General features: G+C 39.6%; 1 protein-coding gene and 1 pseudogene across 2 annotated transcripts in view; one reads left to right on the forward strand and one right to left on the reverse strand.

Moving 5' to 3' along the window:
• BLOC1S6 (biogenesis of lysosomal organelles complex 1 subunit 6) overlaps positions 1–11,415 on the forward strand; it is a 76,472-nt gene extending 65,057 nt beyond the window's left edge. For both annotated transcript variants that reach the window (XM_058427495.1, XM_032176297.2), the window contains 3 exons: positions 4,870–4,957; positions 7,151–7,237; positions 8,109–11,415. In XM_058427495.1, the coding sequence (XP_058283478.1) occupies positions 4,870–4,957; positions 7,151–7,237; positions 8,109–8,228 (295 nt within the window). In that variant the 3' untranslated portion in view covers positions 8,229–11,415. The remainder of the gene's footprint in view (positions 1–4,869; positions 4,958–7,150; positions 7,238–8,108) is intronic.
• A 1,152-nt stretch (positions 11,416–12,567) lies between these two features.
• On the reverse strand, positions 12,568–13,306 carry LOC116482633 (proteasome subunit beta type-3-like; annotated as a pseudogene).
• Between the last annotated feature and the right edge of the window lie 5,191 nt (positions 13,307–18,497).

Here is an 18,497-nt window from a genome sequence, read left to right on the forward strand (position 1 = left end):
TTATTTTGAGTTAATTTTTTTTGTTTGTTTGTTTTTGTTTTGAGATGGAGTTTCACTCTTGTTGCCCAGGCTGTAGTGCAATGGCACGATCTCGGCTCACCACAACGTCTGCCTCCTGGGTTCAAGTGATTCTCCTGCCTCAGCCTCCTGAGTAGCTGGGATTACAGGCATGCACCACCATGCCTGTCTAATTTTTGTACTTTTAGTAGAGACGGGGTTTCTCCATGTTGTTCAGGCTGGTCTTGGACCTCAGGTGATCCACTTGCCTTGGCCTCCCAAAGTGCTGGGATTCCAGGTGTGAGCCACTGCGCCTGGCCTATTCTGAGTTAATTTTTATGGAGGATTGTAAGGTCTGTGTCTATTAATAGATGCATTTCTTTGCGCATGGATATCCAGTTGCTTCAGCACCATTTATTGTTGTTGTTGTTGTTGTTGTTTGAGACAGGGTCTCACTCTGTTGCCTAGGCTGGAGTGCAGTGGCACAGCCTTAGCTCACTGCAGCCTCCATTTTCTGGGCTCAAGTGATCCTTCCATCTCAGCCTCCCAAGTAGCTGGGACCACTGGCACACACCACCACACCTGGCTGATTTGTGTATTTTTTGTAGAGGCGGGGTTTCACCATATTGCCCTGGCTGGTCTTGAATTCCTAGGCTCAAGTGATCCTCCTGCCTTGGCCTCCTGGAGTGCTGGGATTACAGGTGTGAGCCACTGTACCTGGCCACCATTTGTCGAAAAAACTATCCTTTCTCCACTGCATTACCTTTGTACCTTTGTCAAAGAGAAGTTTATTGTTTTTGTGTAGGTTTATTTAAGGGTTTTCTATTCTGCTCCATTGATCAGTATGTCTGTTCTTTTGCCAGTACCATGCTGTCTTGATTTCTGTAGCTTTTTGTTGTTGTTGTTGTTTGTTTTTTTTTTGATACAGGGTCTCACTCTTGCCCCGGCTGGAATGCAGTGGCGCGATCTCAGCTCACTGCAACCTCTGCCTCTCAGGTTTAAGTGATTCTTGCACCTCAGCTTCCCAAGTAGCTGGGATTATAGGTGCGTGCCACCATGCCCAGCTAATTTTTGTATTTTTTGTAGAGATGGGGTTTCACCATGTTGGCCAGGCTGATCTTGAACTCCTGACCTCAGGTGATCCCCTACCTCAGGCTCCCAAAGTGCTGGGATTACAGGAATGAGTCACTGTGCCTGGCCAGATTTCTGTAGCTTTATAATAAGTATTGAAATTGGGTGCTGTGAATCTTCCAATTTTGTTCTTCAATATTGTATTGGCTCTTCTATGTCTTTGCCTTTCCGTATGAACTTTAAAACAGTTTGTTGATATCTATACAATAACTTGCTGGGATTTTGATTGGGATTGCATTGAATCCTTAGATCAAGTTGGGAATAATTTGCATCTTAAAAAATATTGAAGGGCTGGGTGTGGTGGTTGACGCTGGTAATCCAAGCACTTTGGGAGCCTGGGGCAGAAGGATCCCTTGAGGCCAGGAATTGGAGACCAGCCTGGGTAATGTAATGAGACCCTGTCTCTACAAAAAATTTTAAAAAGTCAGCCTGGCATGGTGGTGTGCAGCTGTAGTCATAGCTACTTGGGAGGCTGAGGCAGAGGATCCCTTGAACCAGGAGTTTGAGGCTGCAGTGAACTATGATCATGCCACTGCAGTCCAGCTTGGGTGACAGAGTGGGACACTATCTGAACAACAACAGTTGAGTCTTTTAATCTATGTACTTGGAGTGTCTCTCTATTATTTAGATTTTCTTTGATATTTTTCATTAGAGTTTTATACTTTTTGCATATAGATCCTGTACATATTTTGTTATATTTGTACCACAGTATTTCAATGGGGATGGGGAGCTACTATAAATGGTATTGTTTTTTAAATTTCAAATTCATTGCTGGTACATAGGAAAGAAATTGACTTCTGTATATTAACCTTGTATCCTGAAATCTTACTATACTTGCCTATTAGTTTCAGGAGGTTTCTTGTTGAATCTTTGGGAATTTCCACATAGGAAATCATATGGGAACAAAGACAGTATTATTTCTTTCTTCTCAATTTGTATACCTTTTATTTCTTTTTCTTGTCTTACTGTATTAGCTTGGACTTGTTGAATAGGAGTTGTGAGAGGGGACACAGCTTGTTCTAGTTTTAGGAGAAAATTATGTAGTTTCTCACCCTAAATGTTAGCTGCAGGTTTTTCAAGGTATTCCTTATTAAGTTGAGGGAGATCCTCTCTCTTCTTAGTTTGTTGATGGTTTATAGTCATGAATAGATGCTGGATTTTGTCAAATGCTTTTTCTACATCAATTGATAGGACCATATAATTTTTCTTCTTTAGCCTGTTGATGTGGTAGATTACATTGAATTTTTGAATATTGAACCAGCTTTGCGTATTTGGAAGAAATTTTACTTGGTTGTGGTATGTAATTCTTTTTACACATTGTTGGATTCAATTTGCTAATATTTTGTTGAGTTTTATATCGATGTTCATGAGATATACTGGTCTATAGTTTTTCTTTCTTGTAATATCTTTATCTGGTTTGGCTTTAGGGTAGTGCTAGCCTCATAGAATGAGTTGGGAGGTGCTCCTTTTGCTTCTGCAGTTGTTGCCCTTTATCCAAAGGAGGATATGTTCCAAGACCCCTAGTGGATACAATATTTTAAGTGATTTTGTGTGTGAAACAAAGTTTTGACTGTGACTCATCACATGAGGTCAGGTGGGTCATTCATTGTCCAAACGTTTCATGTTTTACAACACTTTTGGATTTTCAGATTATGGATGTCAACCTTTATACACTATGTTTTTTCCTATACTTACATACCTATGATAAAGTTTAATTTATAATTTAGGCATAATAAGAGATTAACAACAATAACTAATAATAAAATAGAGCAGTTATACTATAATAAAAGTTAAGCGAATGTGGTCTCTCAAAATATCTTATTGTGCTGTACTCACCGTTCTTGTGCTGATATGAGATGATATAGTACAGCTGCAGTTGACTGCAGGTGCCTCAAACTGAAGAAAGCAAAACTGCAGATAAAGGACTGATGTATTTTCTGGAAGAGACTGTGGGGAATTGGTATCATTTCTTCCTTAAATGTTTGGTAAAAATTACCAGTGTAGCCGTTTGGTCCCGGTACTGTCTTTTCTGGAAGGTTATTACTTACTGATTCAATTTGTCTAATAAATATAGGCCTACATAAACTTTCTGTTTCTCCTTGTATAAGTTTTGGTAGTTTGTATCTTTCAAAGAATTGGTCCATTCCATCCACATTATCAAATTTATGAGCACTGAATTGTTGAAAGTATTCATTTATTATCCTTTTAATGTCATGGGATCAGTGGTGATTACTGCTCTTTCATGAATAATACTAATACTTTGGGTTTTCTTTTTCTTGATTGGTCTCACTAGAGGTTTATCAATTTTATTGATGTTTTAAAGAACCACCTTTTGTCTCATTGATTTTTTTTGTTTTCCCCCTTCTATTGTGTTCTAGTTCTAACAGCCTATTTTTGCTGTCCTGCTTATCTCGGGTGGTTGACTTGCTGTGTTTTCCTCTCATCCATTCTGTATTTCACTTTCTGTGATCTCTAGTCCAAGCTGGAGGGACAAAGTTATTTATTTATTTATTTATTTATTTATTTATTTATTTATTTTTGTAGAGACGGGGTCTCACCCTGTCACATAGGCTGTAGTACAGTGGTGTGATTATAACTCACTGCAGCTTCTAACTCCTGGGCTCAAGCAATCCTTCTGCCTCAGCCCCCCAAGTAGCTGGGACCGCAGGTGTGTGCCACCACACCCAGCTCTTTTTTTTGTTTTTTTTGTTTTGTTTTTGTAGAGGGTCTTGCTTTGTTGTCCACGCTGGTCTCGAATTCCTGGCTTCAAGCAATCGTCCTTCCTTGGCCTCCCAAAGTGCTGGGATTATAGGCATGAACCACTGTGCCCAGCCAGGAGACGAATTTATGATCTGTAGGGTATGCCAGACTCAGTGCTGGATAGTAGAGATGTTGTAATTACCCTCAGCCTCTTCATTGCTATTCTTTTTTTTTATCATTATTCTCTAGATAGCACAGCTTTACAAGCAAATCACATCATATTTTTTCTTTGTAGCATTCTTTAAAATATTCAGGTAGGTGACCCTTTTAATGTCACTTATTGCTGTGATCCTAACATTGATTGATGTGGAAAGAAATATCAAGGAAGTTGGCTTCTCTTCCTCAATGAGTTTTGAATCAGAATTGTAATGAGAAACATTAGAAATTATCTGGTCTGATCTTCTCACGTTGTAAATGGGGAGATTTAGGCCAGAGAAATAAACTGAATTTCTAAGATCATATAACTAACTGGCTGTTGGCTGGGGAAAGCTATGATTTCCAGTCCTATACTTTTTTCATCTTGCTGCTTAATTATTCTTTTTGACTTACTATCCCTTGATACTGCATCTTTCTCAACTGTAATCTGAAAAACCATTGTTCCTCATTTCCTTTATGGGAATGTTGCAATTTTAAGATATATAAAACATTGAACTTCTTGGGCAAAATACTATAAAAAACTTCTTTTTCGGAATAATACAGAGAGTTGTTAAAAGTAACAAGTAATAAAATACTTTTAAATGATTGGATTATTTTAGTTATTAGAAATTGAAGCAAGAATAAAAGATACATCTAGTTATCAGAATGTGGCTTTAGAATATTATTTTGAAAAATCTTATTCTATATTAAATAAACCTTAGAGAGTTAACACATTTCCTACTTAATTTCTAACTGTTACCATTAACCAAGATGAATATGATTCCTTTTAATGGACTGGTACTTTAAATATGTAGAGTTTGTCTTGGCTGTGTGTTTTTGTTTCAGACAGAACCAAGCTGTATTGTTAGACACACTGGAACAAGAGATTTCAAAATTTAAAGAATGTCATTCTATGTTGGATATTAATGCTTTGGTAAGTATGATTTAGTTGATGTAATTTAATGACATCTTGTCTTAGCAATAGCTAGATTTTAAGTTTAGAATTTGTCTTTTTAACAAGAAACCTTGATTGAACTTCTATTGTGTTGAATTGTTATCTTTCAAATGTTGAATTTGTAGTAGGAAATTGAACTTATTTGTGCATTTGGAATAGATCTGCTTATAATTGAAGACTTAGAAAAGAGAACTGAGACTTGGCACAGTGGCTCATACCTGTAATCCCAGCACTTTGGGAGGCTGAGGCAGGGGGATTGCTCGAGCCCAGCAGTTCAAGACCAGCCTGGGCTACATAGTGAGAACCCATCTCTACAAAAAGTAATTTAAAAAAATAGCCGGGCGTGGTGGCACATGCCCGTAGTCCCAGCTATTCCAGAAGCTGAGGTGGAAGGATTGCTTGAGCCCAGGAGGTCGAGGCCACAAGTGAGCTGTGATTGCGCCACTGTACTCCAGCCTGGGTGACAAAGGGAGACCCTGTCTCAAAAAAAAAAAAAAAAAAAGCAAACTGGAAGTAAAGAACCTTTGGGGTACTATTTTTTTTTTTCTTTAAAGAAAGTGCATTTCTCTTTACCAATTACATGGTTTCTTAAATTAGCATTTTATTTAATTATATGGCATATTCATAATGCTATAATAAATTAATGCCATAGGCTGAAGTGGACACTTTGAGAATGATCAATTATATCTTTCAATATAAATAGTTGAACAGTTGAATTTCATCAGAAGTTCTATAGCTTTTTGATGAGAGGAAGTGATACTCTGTATTATAAGAAACAAGGAATTAACCAAAAAAAGGAACTTGTTGCTACCTTTATTTTCTGATGAACATTAAAAATAGTTTTGTTTGTGAGCAGGGCATGGTGACTTATGACTGTAATCCCAGCACTTTGGGAGGCTGAGGTAGAAGGATTGCTTGAGGCCTGAAGTTTAAGACCAACCTGGCCAATGTAGCAAGACCTCATCTCTATTAAGAAGAAAAGAAGCTGGGTTTACATGACTGTAGCCATTCACGCATACCTCAAAAAATGGACTTTTCTTTGGACAAAGATGGTTTACTAATGTTTTCCATTTATAACAATTAAAAACAAAGTTCATGTTCTCTGGCATTAGAGGCCTGTGGAAGTAAATACAGAGTCATCTGCCCGGTAGTTCCTGGTTTCTTGTGAGGGAGGTGGGCAAGGCTACACTGACCTACTTTTGTGTTCCGCACTGAAATCCTGTTGCAACAGAAGGAATATTTGTTGAATGAATGAATGTTGAATGAATTAACCAAGCAGATGTAATACTGTTGCTTTAGTCTGAAGGGGCAGGATGGAGTCTTCCTCTTCTTTCTTCTCTTAGTCAAGAGTAGTTTTTATTATCATCTGGGAACTGAAAACTGGAAGGCCCAGGATATGTAAAAAGGGACTGTAACTTCTGAGCTAATCAGACAATGACTTCACTTGCAGCTACATTAAGGCTGTGAATCTCTCTACTGACATTTCTTTCATTTCTTCTCTTTCTGTAACCTTGTCTGAAAATAGGGTGCTTTTCTCCTTCTCTCTGACATCTCTAGGCTTGCATCATCCTCCCATCTTCTCCTGGCATAAGACTTCATTTTAGATTATGCAGGTTGGCTGAGTTGTAAAGTCTGTATTTACGACTCCTCAAGAAGGAAAGTGTCCTCACAGAGATCATTCTGCTTAGTCTGACTAAAAGAGCCCAAGGAATGGGATTAAACTTGTCCACAGTTCTCTCTGTCCAGGGCTCTGTGGCCACAGCTTGGGTTTTCCTTATGGGCAGACACTTCACTTAAACTGTTTCATGTGTTCTGGCTCAATCTCTCTTGTAAAGGCAGAGAGAATGTTTTACTTTTCTTAAATGAAACTGATAGCATTATTAGATAGTCTTATCTGAAATTTTAGAATTATATGTTTTTAAAGCAAAATATTGTCTATGCCCATCTTAATATAAATGTCTGTTTTATGTTTAGTAACACTTTTGTCAATCTGAACTAAATCAAAAACAGTATAAGGAAATCTTTATTTTGGAATTAAAATGTGAAGATAAGGCTGTAAAAATTTTGACCAATTTAGGAAGCACAAACTGTCATTTATGTATTACCTTATTTATTCATTTTGATATTTTAGTCTATTTTAACTTGACTTTTCATTTATTTTTCCATGTTAAGTTTGCTGAGGCTAAACACTATCATGCCAAGTTGGTGAATATAAGAAAAGAGATGCTGATGCTTCATGAAAAAACATCAAAGTTAAAAGTGAGTTGAAAATTCTTTCACATTGTTTACAAAAGTAGAGGTTTTTTTTGTTTTGTTTTGTTTTTTTTCACTATTTTTTTTTTTTTTGAGACGGAGTTTTGCTCTTGCCGCCCAGGCTGGAGTGCATTGGTGCAATCTCGGCTCACTGCAACCTCTGCCTCCCGGGTTGAAGTGATTCTTCTGCCTCAGCTCCCCAGGTAGCTGGGATTACAGGTGCCTGCCACCACGCCCACCTAATTTTTGTATTTTTAATAGAGACAGGGTTTTACCATGTTGGCCAGGCTGGTCTCAAACTCCTGACCTCAGGTGATACGCCCGCCTTGGTCTCCCAAAGTGTTGAGATTACAGGCGTGAGCCACTGTGCCCGGCCAGTATTCATATTTTGGCTTTTATACCCTCATATACAATAGGATAATTAATTCATGGTACATTCTTTTCTTTTTAAAAATGTCTTTGTTTAAGAAATATTAGAGACAGGGTCTCACTGTGTTTCCGAGGCTGGTCTTAAACTCCTGAGCTCAAGCAGCCCTCTGGCCTCGACCTCCCTAAGTGCTAGGATTACAGACATGAGCCACCGTGTGCAGCCTTAAAAATGTCATTTTTTTTTCAATTGCACTCTGAGCATTTTTACTAATAGCTGGGCTGATAGGCTTAGATTCTCTGGATATGGACTACAGTTCTCATTTAATAAGAGTTTGGAGCAACAAATTTTGAATCAAAGGGACCTTAAATTATCCCAAATTTAAATGTCCAAGATGAAGTTTATTAGTGTGAGTGAATTACCTCAAAGCAGAGCACTGTTATTTTCAAATTAGGCTAAACCTTAACCCCGATTGCTCTCTTCGTTTTTAAATTTTTTTTTTTAACACAGAAAAGAGCACTTAAACTGCAGCAGAAGAGACAAAAAGAAGAGTTGGAAAGGGAGCAGCAACGAGAGAAGGAGTTTGAAAGAGAAAAGCAGTTAACTGCCAGACCAGCCAAAAGGACGTGAAAAGTTGTGTTTGTGTGTTTCCTTTTCCTGTCCCATATTTGGGTTATGATGACTCAAGTGTAGACTGAAGTTGAGGTGGTGCCTTAGGCCATTATGTCGTATGTTGAAATCCTTATTCCGGTATTACTGTGTCTCCATGCCTTTTTTCCAAGTAGCAGACGTCATGTTGCTTGGTTTTTGATATTTATATGTAAGTTTTTCAAATTTTGTTTAATTTTAAAATTTATTATTTTGATCTTGAATTATTTATAAACTGGAAAGTGGTTTGATTATTGTGAGTCAAAACTCTAAGTGGTTAAAAATTAGTATGAATTTTTTAGCTTCTTAATGAATACAGATTTAAAACTCTCCAGTTCTTATTTTATGAAATGACTTGCCTTTCTGGTAATACAATGCTGATTTTTTAGTAATTGCCTTTTCATTACTTTGTTAAGAAGAAATGCCAGCTGTTTAATCACACCTACCCCTGGAAAAGAGGTAAGCCTTTTGAACAGTTGAATTTCATCAGAAGCTCTATAGCCTTTTGGTGAGAGGAAGTGATACTCTTTATTATAAGAAACAAGGAATTAACAAAAATAAGGAACTTGTTGCTACCTTTCTTTTCTGTTGAACATTAAAAATAGTTTGGTTTGTGGACTGGCCATGGTGGCTTATGGAAAAGAGCCTTTGTGAAGAACATAATGGAAAAGTGCATGCACGGGAAATAACAGCACTTTAGGTGTAGTTCAGGTGAGCAAGATGCCAGATAGATTCTACTAACCATATACTCTTTCTGCTTCTTAGCGTCGTTGTTACTGCTTCTGTGGCTTTTGGGTTCAAAGTAGATTATATATATTCCTAAAGCTTGGTGGAGGTGGTGGAGCTATCACACACTCAAATGAGCTTGTATATTTATAATACAATATAGTATTATAGTAACAGTTATCATACACTGAGATATAGTTTCTGTGCTTGTAAAAAATTCTTGAAGTGAGGCTGGGCGCAGTGGCTCATGCCTGTAATCCCAACACTTTGGGAGGCCGAGGCAGGCGGATCACATGGTCAAAAGATTGAGACCATCCTGGCCAACATGGTGAAACCCCATCTCTACTAGAAATACAAAAATTAGCTGGGTGTGGTGGCGTGCGCCTGTAGTCCCAGCTACTTGGGAGGCTGAGGCAGGAGAATCGCTTGAACCCGGGAGGCAGAGGTTGCAGTGAGCCAAGATCGTGCCACTGCACTCCAGCCTTGGTGACAGAGCAAGACTCTGTCTCAAAAAAAAAAAAAAGAAAAGAAAATTTCTTGAAGTGGAATGATGTACACCAACTACCCACTTTATAGATAATTACAGGGATGGTGAAGAATTAGTAAATAGCTTCACAAAAGAGGCAGCATGATACCTTTAGTGTTTTCTAGAATTTTTTTCTGGATATTATATGTAAGAATTTATTGTTTGAGGGAAATATGAGGTTTCATTGTTTAAAATCAAGAGTGTATTGTTTACTGTTTTACAGTATTATTTAATATCCAACTGGTCTCCAATCTCCATTACATAGGGACTGTACAGAGCCTGTGAAGATGTATCAATGGTATCTTTTATAATCCACAATACATTTTTGGTAAGACGGAATCACTACCTCTGATCACGTATCAGGCTAACAATGGAGAAAGCATTAGGTTTAAGTTGAGGGCTAAGAACTGGTTTGTTTAAAGGTTTAAATTGTTGGAAAGAGCATTTGCCTTCTTTAATGAATGGTGGTCTCACAATTCAGTTGACTTTGACCTAATATTTAAGAATATAAATATATTTTATTTGAAAGGCTGAGTGTTGCCCTCAAACACTTGCTAAAACTGCCTAGGGCAGGATTCATTAGGGCTTGCAGACAATGTCACCTAAATTGCTGAATGTACGCATTATAATATGATATCTGACAAAGGTAGTACAGTGTTTCTGAGTCATTTGGGACCAACTGCAGTGGTTGTTTAAAATGCTGGTTCCTGCACACAATTCTCTATTTACTGAAGCACATCTGTTTTGTTTGTTTGTTTTGCTTTGCTTTTTGTTTTTAAAGTTTCGCCAGTGATTCCAGTGCACCTGAAAAGTTGAGAACCACAGGCTTAGTGGTAGGCTGGGGTTTCCCACACTAGGCTGCATAGTATTATCACCTGGGAACGTTAAAAAAATTGCAGACATTCTCGATTCTTAGTGTAGTTATGATGTGGATCCCATGTATTTTTTAAAAAGCTCTCCAGATAATTTTGATGTCATGAGTCACTAGTATAGATTATCTATCTAGTGAGTTGTATTATAAGCAATGAAATACTTTAAAAGCTACCCAGTAACTCTTGGGATTAATAAATTCTGAGCTGCTGCTTTTGATATATAGTCAGACTTAAGACTGAATCCCAGTAGACAGGCAATAGATACAGAATTCTGGTTAGTTAATTGAACTTTTGTGACCTGTTTAAAAACAAATCAAATTTATTGAACAAATGACAAGGCACAAATACTTTCAGAATTGTATTTCAGTTTTGAAGATTTAAAAAAATGTGAAAATAAATATATATTACTATCCTCTATTTTAAAGTCAATTGTAAACCAGAAGTACTGTTTCTTTGGTGATTAAAATCCAAACCTTTAGCTGTATTTCAGTAACAAAAACATACCTTACTAGACTGTGATGACTCACACCTGTAATCCCAGTGCTTTGGGAGGCTGAGGTGGGAAGATTCTTTGAGCCCAGGAGTTCAAGGCTGCAGTGAATTCTGATCGCACCACTAAACTCCAGCCCATATGACAGAATGAGACCCTGTTTCTAAAAACAAAACAAACAAACAAACAACGTATCTTACTGACTAAACTGGAATGGAACTCTTATAATTAGTGTTGTATTTTTCTGCAAAATAGTGAATTGGTACTTGGGAGACTTCTGTTTTTTGTTGAAAAAAATTGCCTTTGTTTTGAAATTGCATCACTTGTGTTCTGAACTAAAATGATGGGAGTTCATTTTGTATTTACTTTGCGGTAAGTATCATGTAAATATGCAAATGTTGAATGTCATATAGATTGTGTCCTCATTGAGTTTTTGGGTGATACAGTTTATAAATATAACAATTATACACCCTCATACATTCATCTGATTTTGAGCTTGTAAGATGAGAACTGCTTTTTACACATTTAATAAAAAAAGGTCTCTGAATTATCTGATGTCGTTTATCAAGCATCCTCCTGTGCATAGCACTATATACTCCCCTTCATGTACATTATTTCAAACATTCTACTCTTTTCTGTTCTCACCTGTTATCTTTCTGTTAATGTTCTCCATCTATTGTGTCACAAAATTATAGGTCCACTCATGAAATTTCTTTTAGAAAGGTGATAGAAAGGCCAGGCACAGTGGCTCATGCCTGTAATCCCAGCACTTTGGAAGGCCAAGGCAAGTGGATCACTTGAGGCCAGGAGTTCGAGACCAGCCCGGCCAACATGGCAAAACGCTGTCTCTACAAAATATACAAAAATTAGCCGGTATTGTGGTGCATGCCTGTAATCCCAGCTACTACTCAGGAGGCTGAGGCAGGAGAATCACTTGAACTGGGAGGCAGAGGTTGCAGTGAGCCGAGGTCGCACCACTGCACTTCAGCCTGGGTGACAGAGTGAGACCCTGTCTCAAAAAAAAAAAAAAAAAAAAAAAAAAGGGATAGAGGCTGGGCATGGTGGCTCATGCCTGTAATCCTAACACTTTGGGAGGCTGAGGCGGCTGGATCACTTGAGCCAGGAGCTCCAGACCAGCCTGCAGCCTGGCCAACATGGTGAAACCCTGTGTCTACTAAAAATACAAAAATCAGCAGGGTGTAGTGGTGTGCTTGCACTCCAGCCTGGGCGACAGAGCGAGAGCGAGACTCCATCTCAAAAATAAATAAATAAATATGATAGTGTGAAAAGATTCTAGTCAAAATAAACCAATTTCATAAAGTTTTTCACTTTTCTTTGAGAACAAAAATAATACCTACTATTAGTAGTTTGGTAGAAAGTGCTTCAAAAAGATCCCTGCATGTATGACTTATAAAAAATGAACATTTCCAACTAATAGTATATTTTAGGTCAGATTTTTAACTTTTTTTTTTTTAAGGCTATTTTATTAAAAAAAAAAAAAGTGGGCTCTGTGAACAGGGTTAGTCCATTCAGGCCTTCAGTCCTGGTGGTGATTTTGTCCTTTTCAATGGTGGTGGACAATAACTCCCATGTCTGACACTGCATCCTGGTCCACAGCATCCAGCATGGCTTGAGAGATGCTTTCTTTTTTTTTTTTTTTTTTTTTTTTTTTTGAGATGGAGTCTCGCTCTGTCTCCCAGGCTGGAGTGCAGTGGTGCGATCTCGGCTCACTGCAAGCTCTGCCTCCTGGGTTCACACCTTTCTCCTGCCTCAGCCTCCCTAGTAGCTGGGACTACAGGCGCCCGCCACCGCGCCTGGCTAATTTTTTGTATTTTTAGTAGAGACGGGGTTTCACTGTGTTAGCCAGGATGGTCTCGATCTCCTGACATCATGATCCGCCCGCCTTGGCCTCCCAAAGTGCTGGGATTACAGGTGTGAGTCACCGCACCTGGCCGAGATGCTTTCAAACAGGTGTTCTGGATACATGCTGGGCTCCCAGAGGGACTCGCACATTCCGTACATTTGTTTGGTGCAGGTGCCACTGACCACAAAGTCATCAGTTGCCATGGGGCAGCCTATGAGATTTAGAGAGCAGTGAAGGGCTTAAAGCTCTTTGGGTCCAACCCAGAAATGACTGGCTCAGTATAGTAGGGGCCAAACTGTTTCTCATACAAGAGGTTGGCCACTATGCTTATGAGAGTATGAGCCAACCTTTCTTCATCTCATACAGGTTCAGCTGGAACTTGAGGCACTGGGCAACTGTCTGGACATCCGTGGCAAGCCCGGCTAGACCGATGTACAGCCAGTCACCCATGAGCAAGATCTTCTGAAAGTCCGTGGTCACCACCTGGGCCTGGATCCTGAAGCACCTGTCTGCGGCAATAGCCACACTGTTCTTCCCCTTCATGGCCATGACAGGCCCTCCATTATAGGACATAATAGACATGATTGTGGTGTGCTAGGACCCCTGCATCCAGATTTTTAATTTTTTTAACCTTGGAGTTTTTGGATCCCTGAGGGAGGAACTTCTGTGAATGGTTTTTGGAGGGGACACAAACCCTTATAATTATATCACAGAATTTTGTGTATGTGTATTTCCCAGGATTGGGTCTACAGATTTCATCAGATTCATATGATGAATCTATCTATAAAATTTCCTACAAAGCAGTGATTCTTGATCATGAAACCTCCAAGCCTCATTGTGCACATATTTAAAAAGTTACTTGGTTTCTAAATATTTCTTTTGATGAAGATAGTTCCTATATAGGTTTGTTCAGATTAATCAGATATTTAAGATTTGTTCTGTTGCTAGTTGATTCCTACTGTTTGTTTGTTTGTTTGTTTGTTTTTGAGATGGAGTCTCGCACTGTCACCCAGCGCACTACAAGCTCCACCTCCTGGGTTCACGCCATTCTCCTGCCTTAGCCTCCCTAGTAGCTGGGACTACAGGCACCCACCACCATGCCTGGCTAATTTTTTGTATTTTTAGTAGAGACGGGTTTCACCGTGTTAGCCAGGATGGTCTTGATCTCCTGACCTCGTGATCCGCCTGCCTCGGCCTCCCAAAGTGCTGGGATTACAAGTTTATTCCTACTGTTTTAGCTCAGTTTGTATGTATGAGGTCAGATGCCATTTAGTCTTCAGGTTAGCATTTGAGTGAGACTAGGTTTATTTTCAAAACCTGTAGGAGAATGAAGTGAGTAGGCAAGAGAGACAGTTCTAATGACTGCAATTTGAAAAGCACTTAAAGCAAAAATTCCAAAGAAACACAATGTAAAAGAAGGGCAATCAAAGAGAAGGTGGGTAAAATTTGGGATGGGATGGGGGTGGTGATTGAGAAAGAGAAAAGAACAGGCCTAGACTAACGTGGAAGGTGAAGTTATTTTATGCTTCATGTACGTACCCTGAATAAGGGAGGCTTGTAGCCATGTAAAGAATAAACAGAATCCACCTATCTTTTGGTTAAAAGTAACAAAAAGTCGCCCCCTACTGTCACTTTATTGTAAATGGAGGAAAAGTTTGTAGCTGTTCATTCTGGTTTAGACCATAAATATATTCCTAATGAGCTCTAGGAAGCCTGCAATGTTCAAATCCTGATAAGGATGGGCTGAAAATCACTCCGAGAATGATTTTCACTCTTATTTTTAGGCCTGACGTTTATTAGTCCAGTAGAAGAGACAGTTAAAAAGTACAAGGGAATACAGGCCTGGCGCGGTGGCTCATGCCTATAATCCCAGCACTTTTGGGAGGCCAAGGCGGGTGGATCAGAAGGTCAGGAGTTCGAGACCAGCCTGGCCAACATGGTGAAACCCTGTCTCTACTAAAGATACAAAACAGTAGCCAGGCGTGGTAGTGCGCGCCTGTAATCCCAGCTACTTGGGAGGCTGAGGCAGGAGAATCTCTCGAACCTGGAAGGCAGAGGTTGCAGTGAGCCAAGATCGCCCCATTGCACTTCAGCCTGGGTGACAGGGTGAGACTCTGTCTCAAAAAAGACAAGGGAATACTAAGAAACAAAAATATGTCTATAAACCTGAAGGTTCCTAGGCTCCCCTTTGATTATAACATTTAAAATTTTAAAGCATATAGGGCCTTAGTGATACAGTGTTTAGGATTACGATCTCAAGTCAGATTGAAACCGGGCATGATGACTCACACCTATAATCCCAGCACTTTTGGAAGCTGAAGCAGGAGGATCACTTGAGCTCAGGAGTTCGAGACCAGCCTGGGCAACATAGTGAGACCCCCCCATCTCTACCAAAAAAAATAAAGAAGAAAAGAAAAAATTAGACAGGTGTGGTGGCACATGCCTGTAGTCCCAGCTACTTGAGAGGCTGAGGTGGGTGGATCACTTGAACCCAGGAGGTCGAGGCAGTGAGCCATGATCCCACCACTGCACTCCAGCCTGGTGATAGAACATGACCCTGTCCCTAAATAAATAAATAAATAAATAAATAAAGTCAGACTGCTTTGGTTCATGTTACTGCTTGATTTGGGGCATTAGACAAATTGCTTAAATTCTGTGTTCCTAAGTTTCTAAAGTCGTGAAGTTAGGATACTAAGAGCTTGTAGCTTGATAAGGATGTAAAGTTTCATGATATCTATATAAAAGCCCTTATTAACAAAATAGTAAGAGCTCACATGTTGGATATTGTATCTTAGTACCTTGAAGTCACATATCTACATGGATGATTTTGCCACCTTTTGCACATCTATTTTTGCTCATCGGGTTTCCACTGTCTCTAATGTCTGCCTGTTGGAGACCTGTTTATTCTTTGCAAGTCAAATGGCACCTCTTTACAGTTTTTCTCACTGCCACCCAAAGAATTTATTTTTCTGTGTTCCCACAGTATTTTCATAATACATTGCCTTAACGCTTACAGTATTAGTTATGTGTTCAGGTGTTTTTCAGATGCGTTCTGGGTATATGACTGAAGTGAGTCGTAGGAAGCAGTGAACTGCTGCTGCCTGGAACCTCCCCCTACCCCATTCCCCGCAGTCCCACCCTCTGCCCAGCATGCTTAGGAACGTTCATTGTAGAGGACCCACACAATCCTTGTAACTAGGAATTAAATAGATAGAAGGTAACTAGAGTAAATAGATTAAGAAGGCAACCAGATGGCTTAACATGTCGTCAGAGACTTTCTGCACACTTTCATTTTCATGGTATAAAAGGTTAAGTGTATATTGCAAGTCCTGAGATGTACCTTGTCTTGCTGCCCAAGACTGCCTACTATGTAAGTTTCCCCTGAGTAAATTTTTGGCTACCTACCAACCTGGAGTGGTCTGCCTCTTTCTTTGGTCTGAGCTTGCCCTCCACTTATGGAGGCAATTATTGCTTCCAGTAGGGAGTTTTCCTAACATGAGATCAAAGATATTTCTTTTCTTTTCTTTTTTTTTTTTTGACGGAGTTTTGCTCTGTCGCCAGGCTGGAGTGCAGTGGCTCGATCTCGGCTCACTGCAACCTCCGCCTCCCGGGTTCAAGCGATTCTCCTGCCTCAGCCTCCCAAGTAGCTGGGATTACAGGTGCGCGGCCCAAGATATTTCTTAATTATCTTTGTATTCCATGGTGCGGTGCCTGATCTATAGCTTATTGTGAGGGCTGGTAAGTCTGAAATTTGTAGGGCAGGCCAACAGCTGAAAACCCAGGGAGGAGTCAATGTTGTAGTTTGAGTCCAAAGGTGGTCTGGAGGCAGAATTTCCTCTTCCCTGGGGATCTCAGTCTTTTTCTCTTAAAGCCTTCAACTGCTTCGATGAGGCCCCCACTATTATGGAGGACAATCTCCTTTACTCTAAGTCTACTGAATTAAATTTAATCTCATTTAAAAATACTTTCACAGCAACATCTAGACTGGTGGTTGGCCAGATACTGGGCACTATGGCCTACCCAAATTCCCACATAAAATTAACATTCATAGTTGGTTTTCCGTATGTATTTTGGGCTTGAATTGAATCTTGTAGGAAAGAGATATACATAGATTTTAAAAAGCTATAATGAAAAACTAGATTACATAAATGCCAAATAAAGAATATTACAATTTAAAAATTGAATTTCTGCAATTCAGACATGGCTAAGGAGCTTGTAATCCTTGGATAATACAAGCCACTCCCTCCATGCCTAATTATGTATTTAATTAGACTAAAAAATAATAACAGATCCTGAGATTTTAGAAATCAAATGAGCTCAGAGATAATGAGTGAACTGGAGGATACAAAAATAGATGCCATGTCTGTTTAGACCTTTTATATATTCTCCATCAACTAGGGGCTGCTCAGGTCTCTTAAAAATAGCTTCACAAAAGAGGTGGGCAGATTGAGAGCAGGCTCAACAGATAACCTGGCTCTCAGACTTTTTAACAGGACAAGGCACAAAAGGGATAATGCTGCCATCTTGTGGTATTGTTCTCCTAGTTCTACAAATTCTAGTATTGTCTCAATTGGTCTGATGAAGTTCGGCTGGCCTAGGCCTTTTCTCTTTTTTGAGATAGTCTCGCTCTGTTGCTCACACTAGAGGGCAGTGGCACGATCTCAGCTCACTGCAACCTCTGTCTCCCGGGTTCAAGCGACTTTTGTGCCTCAGCCTCCAAAGCAGCTGGGACTACAGGCACCCACCACCACCCCTGGCTAATTTTTTGTATTTTTAGTAGAGATGGGGTTTTGCCATGTTGGCCAGGCTGGTCTGGAACTCCTGGCCTCGGCCTCCCAAAGTGCTGGCATTACAGGTGGGAGCCACTGCTCCTGGCTGGCCTAAGCCTTTTTAACTATAACTTTTTAGGCAAATTAGGATTTTCTGTGTGGTCTGACCTTTGTTTAAACAGTGAGATGCTTGAAAGCAATCTATCTGAAACATTTTATAGGATTTAAGATGTTTTCTAACTTTTCGAGTCTCCCAGTTTGATGTTAGGCTTGAGGTTTTGATCAGTTAATGATCAATTCATCTGTCATCTATTAACAGCCATGCTCAGAATCGTCATTTAAGAAAAACATTCCAGTCCAAAGACTTTGCTGGGATCTTTGGGATCCCATGTGTTTCCATGCTTTTATTCATCTGAGCCTACGATGTCAGGCCTTAACTGATTGGATATGGGGTGGACACCTGGCCCAAGAGTAGCCAACCCACGGGCTAGTCAGTGATGAATTGGCCTGGCAGGCGAAACTCTGCCTAGATGGAGACTGCAGGGAATCTCAATGGCTTAGTCAATTACTGTCTGGGGAATATGCACGAGAATAGTCAGAGTCAGCCCTTTAGTAATTAAACAAGTGGGAGGGTACACAGATACTGACAGAGAGTAGATGAGTATTAAGTGGAGATGAGTAGGAGGTTGATGAACTTCTGCTTCTGAAAGGGGACAAAGTAATCAGCTCCCTCAAAATGCCTTGGATCCTGAGCTAATTTGCCTGTATGGGCTCTGTGAGACTTGAGCGCGAGACTTTTCTTGGGTTCTAGGCTAAGGTTCTTGTTTTCCACATTTTCATAAACATTTTTACCATACCGCCCTCCTGTCCCTAACAAATCTCTGTTTATTGCAACTATAAGCATATCACTGTCTTGTAGGTTATTCTAGTAAGTTATATTTTTCAAAATGTTTTAATGTACATTATTTAATTTAACAGTAAGGATCCTATTTAGGAGTTTATGT

This window comes from Hylobates moloch, unplaced genomic scaffold (genome assembly GCF_009828535.3).
Source record: "Hylobates moloch isolate HMO894 unplaced genomic scaffold, HMol_V3 SCAFFOLD_14, whole genome shotgun sequence".
Classification (NCBI taxonomy): Eukaryota; Metazoa; Chordata; class Mammalia; order Primates; family Hylobatidae; genus Hylobates; species Hylobates moloch.